The 22,972-nt window shown below is 34.2% G+C and overlaps 1 protein-coding gene across 1 annotated transcript in view; it reads left to right on the top strand.

Moving 5' to 3' along the window:
* AGBL1 (AGBL carboxypeptidase 1) overlaps positions 1–22,972 on the top strand; it is a 1,041,995-nt gene that overhangs the window by 579,417 nt on the left and 439,606 nt on the right. Inside the window, exon 21 of the mRNA XM_007479385.3 lies at positions 4,716–4,892. Within this exon, the coding sequence (XP_007479447.2) occupies positions 4,716–4,892 (177 nt within the window). The remainder of the gene's footprint in view (positions 1–4,715; positions 4,893–22,972) is intronic.

The following is a 22,972-nucleotide window of genomic DNA, read 5'->3' as shown; positions in this document are numbered from 1 at the left end:
TACCTATGCCCCTGGTACATGATAGCAACCATACCCAATTCCCTCAGTGCCAGAATTTTAGAATATTTTCCCCTGCAGAGCCCAAATTTAACATAAATTTAAAAGTCATGAAATAGGATGAGACAAAGAGCAAAGGACAAACAAAAAAAAACTATCTGATCATGGAAAGTTATTATGGTGACAGGGAACATCAAAATACAAATTGAAAAAGACAACAATGTAAAAATGGTATGTGTAGACTAAAAGAAAAATGTGAAAAGGTGTCCATCCCAAAAAGAAGTATTGGAAGACCTCAAAAAAGAAGTTAAAAATTAAATAAAAGAGGTATCATACATAAAGAACATAGGAGTAAGTTGACTTTAATGGGATGATATACATTGAAAAAACAAAATTAATGCATACAAAAGAGAGATTATACTTGGGGGGAGAAGAGGAAAAGGAAATGTCAAATGGATCAAATTATCATACATGAAGAGGAATGAAAGATATTAGAGTGGAATGGAAGATAAGGTAGTAGTGGGCAATACCTATACTTTTCTCTAATTGGAATTGACTCAAAGCTAGAAAAATATCCACATTCAGTTGGTTAAAGAACTCTATCTTACCCTTTAATGTAGTAGAAGGGGGGGGGAGAAATAGGGGAAGGAGATGACTAATAGAAGGGAAGATGGAAGTCAGTAGCAATTATTAAAAGTCTGCCCTCTTATCTAGCCATAACACTGCTGGGTTTATACCCCAAAGAGATATAAGGAAAAAGACTTGTACAAGAATATTCATAGCTGTGCTCTTTGTGATGACAAAAAATTGGAAAATGAGGGATGCCCTTCAAGTGGGGAATAGCTGTACAAATTGTAGTATATGTTGGTGATGGAATACTATTGTGCTAAAAGGAATAATAAAGTGGAGGAATTCCATGGAGACTGGAACAACCTCCAGGAAGTGATGCAGACGGAAAGAAGCAGAACCAGGAGAACATTGTACACAGAGACTGACACAGTGTAGTATAATCGACTGTAATGGACTTCACCAATAGTGGTAATGCAGTGATCCTGAAGAACTTGGAGGGATCTATGAGAAAATACACTACTATATTCAGAGAAAATACTGTGGGAGTAGAAACAGAAGAAAAACAACTGCTTGAATACATGGGTCATGTGGATATGGTTGTGGATATAGACTCTAAGTGAACATCCTAATGCAAATACCAACAACATGGAAATAAGTTTTGGTCAAGGACACATGTATAATACCCAATGAAATTGTGTGTCAACTATGGGAAGGGTTGTGGTAAGGAGTAAGTGAAATAATATGATTCTTGTAATCAAGAAATAATGTTATACAATGACTAAATAAATTAATTTGAATAAAAAAGTTATTGAACAAGCTCTCAGTATATTTCATAGATCAGATAGTTTCAAAAACATTTAAAGTACAATTAATTCAATACTATATAAATTAATTGGGGGAAAAAAGGTGATGTCCTATGAATTTCTTTTTACAACACAAAACTGATGTTTATACTTTCATCAGGAAAAGTGAAAAAAGAAAAATCTATAGACCAATTTCTTTAATGGAAATTGACAAAAATATTTTACTAAAATACTAGCTAGTTTATCAAAATACAGAAATATTTCACTATGTGCAAGTGGGTATTATAAAGGGAATGTAGGACTGATTCATTATTACCAAAACAATCAGCATTATTGACCAATCTATAACAAAACCAACAGAAACCACATGATTTTCTCAATAGTTGCAGAAAAAAAAATCTTTAGGCAAAATAAAACACCTATTTCTAGTTAAAAAAAAAAAAACAGTACTGAACTTAGGGGGGGAAATAGAGCTTTTGTTCCAAAGATACATTACTATATGTAAAAAATCACCAATAGGAATTATCTGAAATGGCAATATGTTGGACTCCTTCCCAATAAGATTGGGGAGAAGCAAGGAAGCCCGTTATCACTAGTATTTAATATTCTACTAGAAATTCTAGCTATAGCAATTAGGAAAGAAAAGGAAATTGAAAGAATTAGAATAGACAATGAGGAAACTAAGATATCACTCCTTGTATGTGGAAAATCCTAGAGAATCAAGTAAAATTATAGATTTGGAATAATTAACAATTTTCCCACTTTTAGGGTAAAAAATCAACTTAAATAAATCATGAGCATTTCTATACATTACCAAAAAAGTCCATCAGCAAGAGATAAAGAAATCACACTTAAATTACTGTAGACTACATAAAATATTTGGGAGGGTACCTGCCTGGGAAAGCCTAGAAACCATATGAACATAATTATAAAACTCTTCACACAAATAAAGTAATATCTTAACAATTGTAAAAATACCATGGATCACACTGAGCCAATATAATAACAATATGGTAAAATAAATATATGATAAAATAACAATGATAAAATAATTTACTTATTCAGTGCCATACCAATTAAACTACCAAAATTATTTTATAGAGCTAGAAAAAATAATAAACAAATTCAACTGGAAGAATATAAGATCAAGAATTACAGGGGAATTAATGAAAAAAGATAAATGAAGATGGCCTTGCCATAACAGATCTTAAAATATAAGTTGTTAATAATAAAAAACAATGACACTCTACTGGATAAGAAATAGAGAGGCAAATCAGTGGAACAAATTAGTTTGCAATCTGCAGTTTGTGATAGATTGTGATCTAGGATTTGATAAACCCAAAAGTCAATGATTTGGGGTTTAGACTCAGTATTTGACAAAAACTGGAGGTGAAAATGGAAAATAGAGTATAGACAAACTAGGCTCAGGCAATCATGACATCGGTCTATATCCCAAAGAAACTAAAACTAATAGGAGAAAAAGACCTATTTCAGGTTTTTTCTTTTTTCTAGTGGTAAAGAATTGAAGATAATGAATTGGACAATATATGCCAAAATAATGTCAAAATGGATTCATGATTTAGAAATAAAGGATGATGCCACAAGCATATTACAGAAGCATGGAAAATTTGTCAGATCTATGGATAACAGAAGAATATTTGAACAAAGAAGTGATAGAGAATAGCATGAAATATAAAATTGCTCATTTTGATTACATTAAACTAAAAATATTTTGTATAAATATAACAAATTCAACCAATATTAGAGGAATCACAGACTACTCTGAAAATTTTTTGCAAAAAGTATCTCTGAAAAAGTCCTGACTTTTAAAAAAACATAAAGAACTGATCCAAGTTTACAAGAATACATCATTTCCCAATTGACAAATCATCCAAGAATTTGAACATTTCAGGTGAAGAAATCAAAATTATATATAGTCATAAAAATGCCCTAAATCACTATCAATGAGAGAGATGCAAAATAAAAGAGTTATGAGGTATTATCTTATAACTAATATGACAGAAGAGGAAAATGATAAAAGTTTAAGGGGACATGGAAAATTTGGGACACTAATCCAATGTTGTTGCAGTTGTGAGCTGATCCAACAATTCTGGAAAGCAGTCTGGGACCATGCCCAAAAGGTTATGAAACTCTGCAAACCTTCTGATCCAGAAATATCATTACCAGGTCTATATCCCAAAGAAACTCAAATAAATAGAAGACAAGGACCTATTTCAATTTTTTTTTTTTGGTAGTGGTAAAGAATTGGACCTAGAGGGAATATTGATCATTTGGGGAATGGTTGAACAAGTTGTGTCATATATTTGTAATGTGATACTATTGTGATATAAAAAATGACAAGCAGGATGATTTCAGAAAAACCTGGAAAGACTTGAGCTGATGCAAAATGAAATCAGTAGAACCAGAACAGTATACATAATAAAAGCAATATTATATAATGATCAGCTGTGAATGACAAATATTGTCAGCAAAACAGTGATACAAGACAATTCAAAAGGACTCATAAGGAAAAATGTTATCCACCTTCAGAGGAAGAATCAATGGAATCTGGATGTATATAAAAACATATTATTCTTCATTTTATTTTCTTTATTTTGTTTTTTGTTTTTGATATGTGTCTTCTACAATGTGACTAATATGGAAATATGCTTTGCATGATTGCATATATGTAATCTTGATCAAATTGTTTACTGTCTCCAAGAGTGAAGGAGGGGAGATGGGAGAATTTAGAATTCCATGTAAAAAACAAAAGTAAAAAGAAACATTTTTACATGTTATTGGGAAAATAATATTTTTTTAAAAAAAGGAAATGATGAGTCTTTTCAGGAAAGAGAAGTATGGGATAGTCAGACACTGCAAAATTCTAAAAATGCAATTTATGGAATTCTCTTCCTCCCATATACTTGTAGTTACTGTCCTAAATATTATCAGAACACATTTTTAGAGCTGGAAGGAATTTTAAAGGCCTTTGAGTCTATCCTTTCATTTTTTATTTTAGGAAAATGAAATTTAGTGAGATAAAATAACTTGCCTGGGGTTGCATAGACAGTGGATGTCTGAAGCATGATCTGAACTCCAGTTTTCTTTAAACCAATTCCATTGCCTTATTAGCTCTACCATATTGAGTTGATGGACTATCTTATTACAAGTCATTTATTGACAGTAGGTGTTTTGAATACATTTAATTTTTCCTTCATGGACTATTAGGCTGATCTCTTGAATAATCCTGGATCTCATTGAAGAGTTCTTACAACATGTTGATATGGATATATAATCATCTGTCTGATGATCTGTGACTCAATATAATTTGAATTTTCATTGCAGACACTTCCCAAAATCCTTGATAAGGTTGCCCCTGCATTTGCAATCAGCAGCTGCAGTTTCCTGGTGGAGAAATCTAGGGCTTCAACTGCTCGGGTTGTTGTGTGGAGAGAAATTGGGGTTTTGAAGAGCTATACCATGGAAAGCAGTTACTGTGGTTGTAATCAAGGACCTTATAAAGTAAGTATCTTTTGCCCCCACAATAGTGAAAACTTCTATTTGGTCACATGACTCTCTCAATTGTTCTATGAAGACAGGAGAAAGTCTGTACTCTAAATTATGACACACCACTCAAGTTTCTTTCTTAAATACTTGTTGATTTATTTGATCAATTAATTGACTTGTTATGCTCAAAGGATAGTGAGTAGTACCAGAATAGAGTATATGAGGACTCCATTGTCTTGATGTAAAACTAGTTAATAGCTTGCATTTACTTGCAATAGAATTGTTTCTATTTCCAGAAAGAATGTGATTTTGCCTTTCCAATGGATTTTTTGCCAAGAGGATGGAGGGAGCTTCCTCTCCATCTGCTACCCAGCCAAAGATAAAGCCTTGATACAGTGTCACAGAGATGAGTGTGTTAGCTTTGGCTTGTGTTTATTAATATGAAGCTGTTATTCTTTTTTTTAATCAAACAGAACCTGTCCCACCATGGAAGCAGTCTAAAAAGAAGGGGTCTTATATTCCAGATGGGTCTGTGCCTTTGGTACTTACTCAAGTTAGTGACTCTCAAGGTTGTCATAATACCACCAGAGCCCACTGATGTGTGTGCACTGTGTGAGTCACCACAGAGCTGGTGTGGGATTTATAATGAACTGGTGGGAAATAAACTCTAGGATAAATCATATTCTTTCTACAGCTATATTAACAGCTGAAGCAGCTGGGTATCTACTTCAACATACTGGTTTAGTTGTTCTTCACACACTTCCTCCAAAGGGCCATAAATAAGAGACTTTGTAGCAGGGCCAGTGTAATGAACACATTTTAATTTGTTAGGAAAGATGATAGACAGCTCCTTGGTGACATTCTTTCACACAAAATATCCCAACTCACAAGAAATGAAGTATACTACACTGATTCCGTTGTTCTCCTGGGACAAACAATAAGCACTTGAAATATACAAACTCATCCATGATTATCTAGAACTCAATGGATAATGACATGCAAATGAACATTCCAAGTATTTCTAAAGTGAACACAATTCTTGTGATACTTCCGAGAATTAGCATATACTTGTCTCACTTGCACAAGGTCCTAGAATCTTATGAGCTCAGAATATTTTTCCCTTGACAATAGTATATTTTGGTAGAGTGTACCCAATAATTCAAATATATAGCTTTCTCCTTGATAATATATATTAATCAATGACACAGGATTAAAATACACGTGAATTATTTATAGGATAGTTTGACTCAAAGACAAATAAGCAAATCTGCCAGAGAAATTCTTTGTACACTTTCATAAATGCTGCCTCCCTCAAAGCATGATAATAAAAGAAGTATCACATATAGAAAACAGACAAATGTGATTATATCTTTTCAGGGTTTGCAAAATTTGAGACAGATTGGAATGTCTCATTAAATAGGAGGAGAAACAAAAGGTACCACCTCTCACTTTTAGGTGCAGTGGACAATAATCTCCAAACCTAAAAAAAAATGATTTCAGGAAAGAAGCTGCAGAAATCTGAAAACTTGAGAGTAAGGGGATAGAAGGGAAGGTAGACATATATATATATATATATATATATATATATATATATATATATATATCCTCTTTGTTATTGTTTTTGTTTTACTTCCATTATGAAAGTTTTTTTTCTCTATTATTCCTCCTACCTCCTATACATTCTCTTGGTAAAATATGAGAAAATAAGGAAGAAACCCCCCCCCCATCATTTGATTTAAAAGACTAGAATAAAGAGTTTTCCCCTACTTTTCTTGTCTTTTACTGATAATACTTGTCCTGGTCATTCAATTAGGATTACTTTTCCATTACTTATTTCTGCTTTGCAATTATTTCTCATATATGGGTGAATGCTAATGCTAATGCTTAGCATACACTGCTTTACCTAAATATTTTTCCTGAATTGAATGGACTGCCCAGTATTGAATTAGCAGAACTATAGAAATTAGACCCTATATAGTCACATCAGCATCTTTGTCCTTGAGGGACTTACAAAAACCTTCCTCACATTCTTGTTGGAATGTAGTTGAAATAACCTAGAAAATGGCTTTCCTAGTATTAGCTAGCATTTCCTTTGACACAATGTAATTAAATTATAATAGAAATATAGGATCTAGATCTAAAAGGTATCATAGAAATCATGTTTTCAGATATTGGGTTTTATAAATGAGAAAACTGAGGCCAAGGGAAGAGAATTGATATGCCCAAAGTCATAGCTTATATACCAGAGTTGGAATTTAATACCAAGGCTTGTGACTCCAAGGTCTTTGGTATACCCTAGGGCAACATTAGTGAACATTTTAGAGATTGCATGCCCAAACTGCACCTTCAAGCTGCCTGGGAGCCCCTGCATTATCCTAGAGAGCAGAGGGAGTCAGTGCTTCTATGGTCTTCTGGACAGAAGGGTAGGACATGCAAAAAATGTCCTCAGGTGCAGTGGCGAGGGGGAACAGAGGAGCCCCTTCCAGCACACTGGGGCATGTGTACCATGTCTTTGCCAACATGGCCCTAGGGTGTACATAGCTACTTCATCATCTCATACAGTAGCTAATGACCAGTTCATACTGATTTAATACAGTTCTGACCAGTTCAGACCATCCTAATCCAATTCTGACTCAATTCAAACCACTTTGAAACAGTTTAATGTAGTTTGAACCAGTTTAATTAAACAAAATTAATCTAGTTCAGAAGTTTTAACCAATTTAACCTAGATCAAACCACTTTAATATTTAAACAAGTTTAATCTATACAAAACAGCTTAGTCTAGTTCATATCAGTTTATTATTGTCCAAACCTGTATAATCTATTCAAATCAGTTTTAACCAGTTTAATCTACTTCAAAGTTTACTTTAATCTAAACTAGTTTAATTGAGTTCAACCTAGTTCAAAATAGCTTAACCTAACTCAAACCAGTTCAAACCAAATTCAGCTTGTTTGAATTTATGATCTTAATCTAGTCCAAATGAATTCAAGGCAGTTCAACCTAGTTCAAATCATTTAAAAATTAGTTTAATCTAGTTCATACTATTAAAAGTCACTTTAATCTAGCTCAAACTAATTTAATCTACTAGAAAGAAGTTCAAATCAATTCATTTGAAATCAGTTTAATCTATTTCAAACTAGTTTTAATCCAAACCAGTTCAATCCAATTTAATCTATTTCAAACCAGTTAGTCTATTTCAAACAGTTTATACTTTCAGAGCCTTTCCTTAGGCAATGAGTTTAAACTACTTGGCTGTATTACACAGCTAGTGTATGTTGCTGGCTGAGTCTCTCTAATGCTAACAAACTAATTTTATACCGCATATACTTCCTTTTCCTTTTCCCCTTCTCCTTCACCCTTCATAGATAGGTAGACCAGATAAGTCGAGGAAATAGTAAGAAAGTTTGCCTATATTCATGGAAGATGGAAAGACAAGTGGCCTTATGCAGAGTTGTGAAATCTTGTACAAATCACTTTGTTTTTGTAGATTTGAATTTTTTTCAAAATAAACTAAAGAATAATCAAATTATCCCTAAGTCACCTTCCATCTCCAAGATTCTATTATTCTCTGTGAATACTCACTATGTAAATGTTCATATGCATTCCTAGTCCTGGGACCCAACAGATAAATTGTTTGCAATTTGATTTTAGCTGGACAATGGAACTGAAGAAAAACTATATTTCATTAATTGTGATAATACTCCGGATTTTGTGTACTCTAGAGATTTAGGAAGTATAAGTCCCCTGCCCCCAAATAAAACAAAACACCCTCCTTGTGTTTATTTTACATATACTTATGTGTATGTTGTTATGTAATATAAGCTTTTAAGGTCAGTAACCATATCATTTTTTATTTTTGTGTTCCCGTGACCTAGCACAGTGTTTGCATTATAATAGATACTTAATAAGTACTTGCTAATTAATTTTTGGAGAAGCTTTTAAATCAGTATATCTCCAGAATATTGACAGGGTAGATTCCTGCCCTGAAAAAGGATACTCTTCTTCAAGAAAATTCAGTCAACAGAATGGAGAGAAGCTTTTGAGTGATAATTCTGGTGGCTCTAAGGAGGGTAATTCAAACTGAAGTGGACCCAAATCCTGCAGAGTACCTACAGAAGTAGGTACTTGTTTTTTCAGAGGCAAATGTTATAAAGAGAAACACGTGGTTTCATCCTGTGTTGAGAATAGGGAGAATATGGGAAAACTAGAAGGAAAGTTTCACTGGGAGAAAAACCCTAATTCATGTATGCCATTACTATCTCCATTTTACAGTTGGGAAAATAGTGAGAGATATGAGGTGATTGGACCAGTGTCATACAGCAAGTGTCTGTGGCATGCTATGAGTTTGGGTTTTCTTGATTCCCAATACAACTCTTCATCCATTTATGTTATCTCATTTAACTTAAATCTTAGCTTCTAATAGTTATGATAACAAATCATTTTAGTGTGGTGCAGTAGAAAGTATTTTGTATTTGGAGTTAGACTATGTTGGTTTAAATTCTTGTTCTACTTACATAGTAGTGACTAAACTACTTCATCTCCCTTGACCTCAGTTTACTCATCTGTAAAATGAAAAGTTTGGAAAAATATTATCTTTGAGGTCTCTTTCATATTTAAACCAAGGATCTTATGAATATGTTATTCCTGGTGGGCTTTAGGTTTCTTACAATAAATAATGAAAAGGCATAGCATTTCTGTTATGAACTAATTTTAGGTTATTAAAGAAATGCGTCTGAACATTCTCCCAAAATCAAGGGCTTCTTTGATTTTGTCTTTGTAGCCTCAGAGTCTCTGAAAATACCATGCTCATAGTAGTGATTAATAAAAGTTTATTGTATTAGATTTTCCTTTCACCTCCTGTGAGTAGAAAGTCAGGGGAATAGAGTATTTCCAAAGGATCCCTGAAATCAGAAAACTAAAACAATGACAAAGTTATTTTTATAGGACTTGAGTTCAATCTGTAACTAACTACCCTTGTGGATTTGAGTAAAGAGAAGGAGGAAAAGTCTCTTTCTCTTTCTTTTAGGAATTAGTTTCCTCATCTATTAGAATAGACAACCTTTAAATTCTCGTTTAGCTCTATATTTATTATATTATAATGATTTTTAAAGCTCTGACAGTATAATTAAATTTCAGGGTTGAGCTTGAGTGACTACTTTAATGAAAGATTTTGGTAGAAGGTAGTAATGCAAAAAAGTTTAGTGTTATTTATTGTCCTTTTTAAAGAATCTTTGTAATATGTATGAAGAAATGAGAAAGAATTGAGTGCATCAAATAATATTGGAAACTTAAAGAGAAAGGTACTAGAAAGGACTGGACTGTTTTGAAGCCTAAAAATATTACTGGGGAAATAATAAAAACAATATAACTTGAGGTTTTTTGATTCTCAGAAATCTCTCATTCCAGGAAAAAGGTTGCAAATCTCAGGAAATAGTCCTTCAAAACATTAATTTGAAATAGAAACTAAAACATTTAAGAGTATACAATAGAATATTCAAGTTGACAGGAAGATAAGATTAAAGAAACTTATTTCACCTTATTGCAGGTGGAGGCTGCCATAGCAAAGCAACTTCCCCTAGACATACATTACACAGATGAGAAAGAGGAAAAAAAAAAGAGGAAGGCTTACAAAGCTGAATTGCATGTTTAGTACCTCACTGCTGTGACCATGGAAAATGCTTTCACCATGCTGTGTGTCTATTTAGATACACAGGCATGCTTGCCTGTCAGCAGATTGCATGCTGGGACTAGAACCAATGAATTTGGCTTCCATAGAACAGTCTTTTGCGTTAGAGTAAAAGGTTCATATCCATTAGGAATGGCTCTGGCCACAAACAGGGTGAGGGGAAGAATAAGGAGGGTCATTAAACACCTTCAATAGTTCTCTTCAAGTACTGTAATTCTTTGCCACCCAGAGTTGCTATGTTCCACCAACTAGGCTTAGGGAAATCCCTTAAGTAACAAACAATGTGACTGAGTTTTTGAGAGTTAGAAGGCCTCCATGCTCATGCCTCATTTCCTGACCTCCCCTAATTTGATCCATCCAATAGAAAAACATGATTTAAACATGATCAAGAAAATACCCAGTTGGATGTAGACTCTAAATGATCATCCTAGTGCAAACATCAACAACATGGAAATAGGTTATGATCAAAGACACATGTAAAACCCAGGGGAATTGTGTGTCAGCTATGGGAAGGGGTGGGAGGAGGAGAGGGAGGGAAAGAATGTGATTCTTGTAACCAAGAAATAATGTTTTAAATTGACTAAATAAAAATTTCCAAAAAAATAACAAAAAAAATACCCAGTTGTCCTTTGGGGGTGGTTTGATCTATTTGAAAATATAATGCCTCCTATAGTGTCTTATATTTAGAAAGCTCTCAGTAAATACTTGTTAATTGACTATTCAATTGTACAGGTACTGAATTCATTATTACCAGTTTAATCCATTATGGCTAATAGAGTGCACTGGTATATTTGTAAGTATGTACATTTATATTACTAGGTGTTGGTCACTGGTAGCATAGTGGAAGAATCAATCCACAAGCATTATTATAGAGTGAGACAGTTACTATGCTAGACTCTGGGTTTATAAAAACAAAAGTAAACTAGCCCATGTCCTTGAGAAGCTTATAATTTAGCCTGGAGAGCCAATATGTAAATGTATGTGTATATGTACACAGAGTACAAATATGTACATGAATATATTTATATGTATATGCAGATATACGTTAATATGTGGGTAAAACTTTAATGCTTGCACATGTATGTATATATAGACATATATGTGCATGTAGGTCATTAAAATCTTTGTATATATAAATATATGCTTTTGTTTGTATATATATGTTAGTATGTATACAGTATATAAATATATATATAGCAACCTATAAATATTATGCACCAACTTACAAATATTATTCACATTTACATACATACATACATACATATGAGCTTAGGTGACACAGCAGATAAAGTCCTAGCTCTGAAGTCAAGAAGACTTTTCTTCCTGAGTTCAAATCTGACCTCAGACACTCAATAACTTTGTAACTCTGGGCAAGTTATTTAACCCTATTTGCCTCAGTTCCTAATCTATAAAATGAGTTGAAGAAGAAAGTGGAGATCTACTACAGTATCTCTTTTAGGAAAATCCCAAAAGGCGGGGGGGATGGAACCAAAATAGCAGCTAAGAAGCACCAAAAGCTAAAACCTCTTCAACTATCCTTCCATACCAGTCTTTAAATCTCACTTCAAAGAAAACAGAAATCCAAATCCAACAAGAAGAAGTCATAGTACTCTCCTGCTAAACACAATTTAAAAGGTAGAGAATCTATTTTCATAGGATAACAGAGAAACTAACTGCCTAAACACCCTCCCCCACCCATTTTGCTGAGACCTGTGATTAGGCTTGAGATGTCTGTGTGAGCCTCAGGCAGTGACTACAGCCATGAGGAAAAGCATCTGTCCCATCACAGGAGGTCTCCATCTCTGAAATTGGCTGGCAGGGAGAAACTTGAGGGGGCCATTGCTGGCTACAGTGAAGAATTTGCCCCAGGGCAGGCTAGCTCTGCAGTTTACCTCCACCAGTTGAATCCAGTATACTAGCAGAAGACTGAGAAAAATAGAAGATTCAGCCTCAGGACACAGCTTAAATACCCTCCATCATTAAATCAACAGAGGGGAAAGTTTATAGTGTTTGGGGTGGAAAAAAATAAATAAACAAATAAATAAGTAAATAAAATGGGTAAACAAGAAGGGAAAAAAAGAACTTTATAATTGAAAGCTTCTATGGGGATACAGACCAAAGAACAGAACCAAGAGAGGGGGTCAGGATCCAAGAAACATTACTCAAAGCCTCAAAAAAGCCAGAGAGTTGGACTCAGGCTCTGGAAGAGCTCAAAAATGAATATAAAAATCAAATAAGACAATTTGAATAAAAATAGGAAAAGGAAAACAGCAGACTAAAATGCAAAATAGGTTATCTAGAAACAGACACAGGAATCAAAACAAGAAAACAATGCATCAAAAGCCAGAATTGAGCTACTAGAAAATGAGGCAAAAAATCAGAGGAAGAGAGCAATGACTTGAAAAGAAGAATGGACCAAATGGAAAAGGAGACTCAAAATGTCCGAGAAGAAATTTAACCTTTAAAAATCAGAATAGGGCAAATAGAAGCTGATGACTTCACAAGACATCAGAAAACAATAAAAGAAAATCAAAAGAATGAAAAAAAGAAGAAAATATGAATACCTCATTTTTAAAAAATAACTGACCTAGAAAAAAGATCCAGGAGAGACAATTTCAGAATTATTGGACTACCTGAAAGTTATGACAAAAAAAATTCTAAGCATCATATTACAGATAATTTTCCAGGAAAACTGCCCTGATATTCTTGAACAAGATGATAAAATAAAGATTGAAAGAATTCACAGATGACCTCCTGCATTAAATCCTCAAATGACACTCCTAGGAATGTTATAGCCAAGCTCAAGAACTTCCACTCCAAGGCAAAGATACTACAAACTGCCAGAAAGAAACAATTCAGATATCATGAAGCCCCAGTCAGGGTTACACAGGACCTGGCATGCTCCACACTGAAGGACTGGAAGGTGTGGAATTTGATATTCCAGAAGTCAAAGGAACTGCGTCTATAATCAAGAATCAATAACCTAATAAAATTGACTAAATTCTTTTAGGGGAATGTATAGTCATTTAATAAAATAGAAGATTGCCAAGCATTCATGAAGAAAAGATCAGACTTAAACAGAAATTCTGATGCCCAAACACAAAATTCAAGAGAAGCATGAAAATGGTAAATAAGAAAGAGAAGAATTTAAGGGCTTCAATAATGTCAAATGACATGTATTTCTAGACGCAAAGATAGCATCTGTAACTCTTAAAAATTGTTATCATGGGGGCAGCTGGGTAGCTCAGTGAATTGAGAACCAGGCCTAGAGATGGGAGGTCCTAGGTTCAAATCTGGCCTCAGCCACTTCCTAGATGTGTGACCCTGGGCAAGTCACTTGACCCCCATTGCCTAGCCCTTACCACTCTTCTGCCTTGGAGCCAATACACAGTATTTACTCCAAGACAGAAGGTAAGGATTTTAAAAAATTGTTATCATTATCATAGGAGCTTGAAAAAGTATACCTGGGGTGTGTAGTGGTAAGCTATTTAGAATTATATGTCAAAAATTACAAAAAACTAGGAATGAAAAAGAGGATAATACAAAAATGAATGGAAAAAGAGGTAAAATGGAGTAAAATATATCACATAATGAAGTGAGGGGGAATGGGGAGAAAAGACCAATAAAATGGAAGGAAAGAAGAGGTTACAACAGGTAATACTTAAACTTTACACTCATTGGAATTGGCTTAGAGAGGGAAGAACATTCAGATTCATTGGGGTACAGAGTAGTCTTCTAACTTTTAGAGAAGTAGAAGGGTAATATGAAACAGGGTGTTGGGGAGGGGAGTAATACAAAGGAGGGAAAGGTGAGGGGCAATCAAAAGGCCCTATAGTAAGAGAAAAATAAGAAGGGAAGTGGTGTAAAGGTGAATAATATAAGGGACGGGGAGGAGGGAGACTGACTAAAAGCAAAACACTGGAGGGGAGGGAAAGAGTGAAAAGAGAAAGGTCAAGATTAAATTAGGAAGTCAAATAAAGGGAAATACACAGACAGTAATCATAAGTGTGAATGTGAATGGAATGAACTCACCCATAAAATAGAAATAAGTAGTGGAATGGATTAAAAACCAGAATCCTACCAAATGTTGTTTACAAGAAACACACTTGAGGCAGGGTAGATACCCACAGAGTAAAGGTAAGAGGCTAGAGCAGAATCTGCTGGATTACAACTGAGACAATGAAGGCAAGAGTATCCATCATGATCTCAGAGAAATTTAAAGTAAAATAGATTTGATTAAAAGAGATGAGGAAGGTAATTACAACCTGATAAAAAGCAAAAAAAAAGTCCAAATCGGATCATAAAGATTGGACCCAACTAAAAAGTGACTGAACAAAAACATATATTTTTGTGGGTATACATGCATGTATAAATATGGATCTTCATACACATATATTTTGATATATATAGAATGCAGAATATATATCCATAAATACCTATGTAAAGTCATGAAAAGTCAAATATACATCTGTGTCTCTATGTACATGTACATTCTATAGTTATGGCCATGTAGCATTGAGACAACATGGACATATAAAAATGGATATACCTATATACATATATATAAGCATATATGTATGTGTATTTATATGTGTGTATATAGATAAACAGACAAATCTGTTGAGAGAGAAACAGAGAGAGAGAGAGAGTAAGAGAGAGAGAGAGAGAGAGAGAGAGAGAGAGAGAGAGATCAGTACTTGGAGAGATCAGAGGAAAGAGAATTTGAAGAAAGCCAAGAGAAATCAGGATAGCACTATACTATAAGAATATTGTAGTTAGGGTTTTCAATAATGGCTAAAATTGATGTATAAAGACCAATGGAGTGTAATCAGATGGTAATATCTATACTGTCTTCTGAAACCTAATAGTCAGATTTATCCTATGGAGTATTTCTTATTTCTTAGTAATCACAATAAAGTACTCTGAGCTTTGAGAAATTCTTTCCCCAAAAGGAGTTAGAGGATGGTAGATTTTGAAACTGTTTTAAGGATCATCTGGTTCAATTTACTAATTTTACAGATGCAATAACTGAACTGAGGCCCACATGGGTTAAGTGATTTGCCTAATGTCAAATCTCTAGTAAATGGCAGAGCAAGGATTTAAATCTAGGTGCTGAATCTAAAAACAAATACTACTATAAAAGTCAGCATTTTTTCACTTAGTTGATCTCTCATTGACTCTGAATAAGATTTAGTAAATGAGAATTATTCTTGTCTGTGCAATGGCAAACCTGGGACAGGCCACGTAGGAGCAAATCAGCCATTCAGGATAGGACTCCGTGCTGAGCTCCACATGGGATAAGTTACTGTGTCTTGTGAGCCAGCGTGTTGCCAGGACATGTTAGCTTTGGCTTTAAAAAAATTTTTAATCAAGCTAAATCTCACAAAGATACAGAGCGCACTATGCCCTGGATTGTGCACCACAGGAGCTCTAACCTGATCAAATCCATCACCTCGCATATGTATATGTCAGGACCTTTGAGATAGAGCCCATGCTGAGCTCTCTAATCCTCAACTTCTGGTGCTTTTGTGTCTATGGTTCAACTAAGCTTTTACTTTCAAAGCTCCTGCTTTGCTGTATCTAGACCCCAATTGTCACTATCCTTTCAATAAACAGACAACTCACCAGAGTGAATGGAAAAGCTGATATTTATGTGCAATTGATTACCAAGCTTGGTTGACTATCTTTGTAATATCTTCTATTTATTGCTGTTTTCCTATTCCCACTTCCATCTCTGTGGTTTAGGTCTTAACTCTCCACCTAGATTATCAGAATGATGTCTTAAATGGTTTCTCTATCCTTACTTTCTCTTAAACCTTCATAATGTTTCCTAACTATTTCTCTGAAAGCATAACTCTGTCCTGATAAAATAGCTTTCCATTAGCAGGCACTGATTCCCATTGGCTCCCAAATTAAAGTGGAAATCAATCTCATATCCTAGAGTTTCCAAGGCATTTTAGGTGGAACAGAAGATAAAATGTGGAACTTGGAGTCAGGAAGACCTGAGTTTGAATTATGCCTCAGACCTAACTGGAACAAGCCTGGAAAAGTCATTTAACTTTTCAGGGACTCAGTGTCTCACCTGTAAAATTATTATAATAATAATACCTAACGATGTTGTTCTGAGGATCAAAGGAGATAACATGTGGAGCCTTTTGTAAACCTTACAGTTCTCTATAAATGTAATTCTTCTTCATTAGAGACAAAGCTGCCTCTTCAGTTTTACTTTCTCCATTAATGTTCCTTAAATTCAAGATCTAGTTGCCATTTCCTAAATATTTTCCATTCTTAGTTCATACTGTTTCATTCCTTCCAAAGAGAATGATCAGCTCCCTGCCTTGACTATAGTTTTGCAACAAGGATATTTCCTAGGTTCTTATAAGCCTGGGTCTAATGCTACTGCCTCCATGATCTTAAAGATGAAATGCTCCAACCCCTATTTTATGACATAATATTCTATTAGCAACTTTACTGTTGTTTCATACTCTGCTTTTTATTATTGCTCCTTTTTTGAAATTAGCTAGAAGTGGGTCCAAAAGAGGTCAATTCACTTTTCAAAGTTTCACTTTTTTGTATTTATCTTGTGTTACTGATATTTTTCTTAAACACTAATCATTCACCATTCTGATAGCTTATCCCTCAGCCTTCCTCAACAAATCCTTCCTTCTAACAAAGTAAGCAAAATTAATTATAAAGCAATCATGTCTGAGTGAAGATAACATTCCACATCCAGTGTCATATACCTCTTTACAAAGAGGAGAAAAGTACATTTACATCTTTTGAAACTGAAAAGCTTTATCATCAATGAAATTAATATATTAAGGATAAAAAGAGCAGTCAACTGAGGAAAATTTATATCAAATATCTCAGATAAAAGTTTAGTATTGAAGATCTGTAGACACTAACAAATATATTAAATCAAAGCCATTCCCCAATAGGCCGATGCCCAAGATATATGAACAAATAGTTATAAAAAGAAATGAAAAGTATTAAGAATCATCTGAAAGAATATCATAAATCACTACCAATCAGAGAAATATAAATCAAAACAACTCTGAAGTTCTATCTCCAATCCAGAAAATTATCAGAGATGAGGACAGAAGAAATATAGAAAGATTAGTTTAGAGAATTAAACATATTTCTGAGTCTATGTATATTATCAGTGGGATTTAAACAGGGGAATAGTCAAGCTTTGGCAATATCTGGAGGAGGAAGACTTGTTCCAATAGAGGAAGACTTCAGGGGAAGGAGAGAGCCCATATATGTGTCGCATTCCTAAATCCTTCCATACTTTGACCATTGAGTGATCTGATGAACTTTGAAAGATTAGAAGATTTATACTTCTCATTGATGTCATGAGCAAACTCTTTGGAATAATACTGATAATACTGGGAACTTAGAGACTTAACAAAATCAAACTTGAAACATCAAGGAAATTTAGCTTTTAAATTCTACAAAAGTAGTGGTCCTTAGAAACCAGCAGAAAGCTACCCCTAAACAAAATTTCATGAAGGCCCTCCAAAGGGAGAAAAGGATTCCCATTTACTAATCAGTAGCCATGATTACACAAACTATTTAATATGAATCTTCTTTTCCCTAGACTCTCCATGTATTTGTGGGATAATAAGTCTTAGATTCTGGGTAAACTACTTTCATATTATCTCTTCTAATTATGCCACCATAGTAAGAACTTCCTTTCTTTTTCTTAAACCCTTAACCTTCCTTCTTAGAATTATGTGTTGATTTTAAAGCAGAAGAGTGATAAGTACTAGGCAATGGGGGTTGTATGATTTATCAAGGGTCATACAACTGGGGATTGTCTGAAGTCATATTAGAACCTAAGACTTCCTGTCCTTAGACCAAGCTCTTAATCTACTGAGCCACCAGCTGCCCCCAAGACTTCCTTCTTAAGGTAATTAACTCTGGCTGATTATTTGATGATTAATGGGATACACAGTAGAAGTGGGCTTGTGAGTAGTACTGTTAGAAAATACCAACCCCTCAAAATTATTGAATGCCTACCTAGTTTGTATGATAATTTGGAGAATGAGCCCATTGAGTTGAGAGGGGAATGTTGCATAGAAGAGGGAAAGAAAAAGGGAAAAGGAAAAGGGAAGAAAGAGCAAAAGAAAAAAAGAAAGAAGGAAAGGGAAGAGAAGAGAAGGGAAGGGAAGGGAAGGGAAGGGAAGGGAAGGGAAGGGAAGGGAAGGAGAGGGGAAAGTTGAAAATTTAAAAGAAAATGTATATACCTTTAACCTTAGTTTCCTCTTTCAGAAAATGAGGCAGCTTGGACAACATAATTTCTCAGGTCCCTTAGAGTCCTTAACATTCTATTACTCTTTGGTATCTTATGTGAGAAGTACTTGCCTAGTGCCTTTTGGCAAGCCATATGCCAAATGCCCCTATATATGTGTCTTCTTAAAATGCATTCTGGGGAAAGATATCACTTGGTACTGTGATGTTGGATATCACCTGTCACTCAACCCCATCTGCTTTCTTTTTCCCACAGAAAGTTTTGTATGCTAGGAGAGATCCCTGTAATGTCCGAGTTCCTTTTCCAGGAAAAGGAGTTAAATGAAAAAGCACCTGGATAGAGGTCATTGCCTTTTTTCCTGCATTTACATGATTGTATATCTTTTTTTATGGTTGAACCTTGGCATAACCAGGGAATGCACACTTGGGACAACTTTGACTTTTTCGGTGGCATGGGGCAAAAGAATATAAACAGATGAAAGATAATGAACACTTACTTGAAAGGAAAGGAAGGACCAGTGTTAATTTAATCAAGACAGAATAATCTTTAATAGCTTTCCCCACAAGAGTCAATCATCCTCTGAATGTCTAGACTTTTCCCTACCTAATTTTTAATCTTAGTAAATTCTCCAAAGCTATGCCAGAGATTAAGATACAGCAGATGTGGGCCTATGAGCAACAGTACTAGAAAATCCCAAGCCCTCAAGATTATCTTTTAAACTTGGCAGTAACTAACACCACTTAATTGCATCTGGCTTTATGGCACAAGCCACTAGACAAAAACTCATCAAGCAAACAAATTGACATGACTGTCATTGGTGAAGGGAAAAATTTATGGAATGATGTATTGAAGTTAACTCAATGATATCCTTTGAATTAGAAATAATTTTTAAGGGAAATAATAGCAATGATGATAATTATAATTGGCATTTAAGTAGCAGTTTAAAGTTCACAAAGCACAATAGGTGTTATTTCATTTGATCATTATAATCAATGAGATAAGCACAGTATTTTTTCTCATTTTAAAGATGAGGAACCTAAGACTGAGAGAGGTTGAATGACTTGATCATGCCTTATAGGTATGGATTGTTTGAGGTATGTTGTGAACTCATGTCTTCTGGACTCCAAGTTCATTGTTTTTAAATACTGTGCCACAGTTTTGTTTAAAGAATAGGGACACTCTTTTAAAAGGATTGCCATCTTGCAAAATAAACTACTGGCTTTTTAGGAAAGGATGAGAATATTTGAAAATATTTTTTAGTTTTCTTGAGAAATGTAACCCATCTTTATCCAATTCCTTAAAGAAATCTACTCCTGAACTAGATAGTAGATGATAAAGGGATTAAGTTACTTAACTGTGCCCATCTGAGAAGTCACCTGGATATTTTCTAAATTAATTAATCCAAAAATAATTAAAATATAAATTTGAAGTAAATTATTAGACTTTTCTTAGTTGTTGCATTTTTATCAATTACATAGGGTCATATTAAAATTTTGTTGCCCTCTATTATGGATAAAAAGTATTCATAGGATGTTGATGAAATTGTGAACATCAGTTTGGTACACCATAGACACTATTTATTCTATGAGATATTAGGATTGGAATTAGGAGGTAGGAAATAGGGGGATTATAGATCTTATATTGTATAACTATGCCTAAATTCAAACCCTAATCTAAAATCTCTAAGAAAACTCTAAATCTAAGAATCTTCTTGCCTGACAAAGCAGGCCTAATTAAACCTACTCTGGCTATCTATGATTACTATTTCTAACTTTCCTAATCTAATTGATGAACATTGATCTCCAACACCTCCTTAAACATTGATTTTCTTCCTCAACTGAAATGGCAAAACTGCCTCTCACAGGGATATAGACAGTGCTTCTGCTCTCTCAGATCTCTGAGAGGAACAGACCTCTCAGCCACAGAATCTTTCTCAATTCAGTATCTCAGATCAAACTCTCCAAACCTTAATTGCCAGTTTCTCTTGATAGAGAAAACTGGCCAAGCACCCTCAAAATCCTGCTCCCTGAGAAGCCAGAGAAAATGGAGTCCTTTCTTAACTGAAATATGTCCTTATAAAATGTGCTCTTAAAGAGACAGAGTGAGATTAAGAAAACTTCTGCTCTTAAAGAGACAGAGTGAAATTAAATAACTCCCTCTAACATGGAACTTCTGCTCCTAAGGAGACAGAGCGAAATTAAACAAACTCCTTATAACAAATCAAAGTATGTTTCATAGCATTAGAATGTTGTCTTGAAATTATATAATTATAAATTATACTTATCTAGTACTTTTAATATTTTATAGATTTCCCATATATCAATTCATATTTTTGGCTGTAGAAACCTTGTTATATAATCAATACATATATTATTTTTTACTTCATAAAGGAACAAAAATAATAACCACAAAAAAAGGAAGACAGAAAATATTGAAGGATTTGCCAAAAGCAGAGCTGGAACTAGGTATAAACATGATAGGCAGTCACTTTGGTAGTATATAACAATTTGGGAGGGCACAATAGTTGATACCAGATACAAATGTTTACATATACATGTATACATATAAGACTATACTTCTATCTTTATGTATATGTATACGCATATACCCATATATATTCATACTACATAGTATGAATATACGTGAATATGTATAGAAAAAATAGTTTATTATTAATTTATTAAAAAAAAAACAGAAGAATGGTAAGGGCTAGGCAATGGGGGTTAAGTGACTTGCCCAGGGTGACAGCTAGGAAGTATCTGAGGCCAGATTTGAACCTAGGACCTTCCATCTCTAGCCCTGACTTTCAATCCTCTGAGCCACCCAGCTACCACCTAAATAGTTTATTTTTGAAAAAAGTGATTCATCTTTAAAAGAGCCTTTTTCAGGGAGTAGTTAGGTAGCTCAGGGTTTTGAAAGTCAGGACTAGAGATGGAATGTCCTGGGTTCAAATTTAGCCTCAGTCACTTCTTAGTTATGTGACCATGGGTAATTGACTTAACCCCCATTGCTAAACCTTTATTACTCTGCTGCCTTGGAACCAATACATAGTATTGATTCTAAAATGGAAGGTAAGTGTTTTTTTAAAAAAAAGAGTTTTTAATCTCTAACATACCTATTATAATCTCAAAAATTCCTTTCTTCATGGGATGAGTGTATTTTATTCTTTATTTTCTGATGTGTCAATTTAGACATATTGTAGTGAAGACTGGTATGCTCTCATGGAAAGTCATATGAAGGAAACATGTTTTCCAGATTCAGAGTCTCCTGTCTAGTTTTTTTTTTTATTTTACCTTCCGGTATAGAAATATCTTGCCCTGATTGTCTCCAAAGGTCTCATTGCTAATTAGCAACTTATTCCTATTTAAACCTTAAGAAAAATATTTGGGGAATTTAGTTGTCTTAGCTATGTAAGTCAGCCACATGATATGTCATCCAAGAATTTGTACATAATTTTAGGCTGTAGTAAGAGAAATGTAGTGTCTACAACAAGAAAAAAAAAAAGATATTCTGCTTCATCTAACCATGATTAAACTATACCTACAATATTTTGTTCAGTTCTGCCTGCCACATTTTAGAAATGGTGCTGATAAGCTGGAGAATATCCAGAGAAAAAGAAGAAGGATGGTTAAGGGTCTTAGATCAGATAATCTAGGGAGATTTAGGTTGAAGAGCATTGGCAGAGATACCTGTTGCCTTGTAGTTGAAGGATTGTTTGTGGGATAGGGATTAAAATTTTTCTACTTGAACTATGTGAACAGAACTAGAAACAATGAGTGGAAGATTAGAAATACAATTTTTGCTAAATATAAGTAATAACTTTCAACCAATTAGAAATCTTCCAAACTGGAATTCCTACCTCTGTAAATAATCAGTGCTCCCTCACTGGAACTCTCTAAGCAAAGAATACTTAACCATTTATCTGATAGAAAGAATTCTTACTCAGTTGTGAGTGGAACTAGACAGTTTTTGAGATACCTTTAGCTTAGAAATTATGATTCTTCAGTCTTTTAGTCCTAACCTACTTCCAGAAGACCACACTGTCTACCAAAATCAATTGTGGAATATTCTCAAAACTGAAAGCAGGTCCAGCAATTAAGTCTTGTCTCTGAAGTTTTATTTTTACATTTACAACAATAATACCCAAATGTGTT

Source organism: Monodelphis domestica, chromosome 1 (genome assembly GCF_027887165.1).
Source record: "Monodelphis domestica isolate mMonDom1 chromosome 1, mMonDom1.pri, whole genome shotgun sequence".
NCBI classification, from domain to species: Eukaryota; Metazoa; Chordata; class Mammalia; order Didelphimorphia; family Didelphidae; genus Monodelphis; species Monodelphis domestica.
The sequence above is the reverse complement of the archived record's forward strand: the minus strand, read 5'-3'. Positions and strand labels throughout refer to the sequence as shown.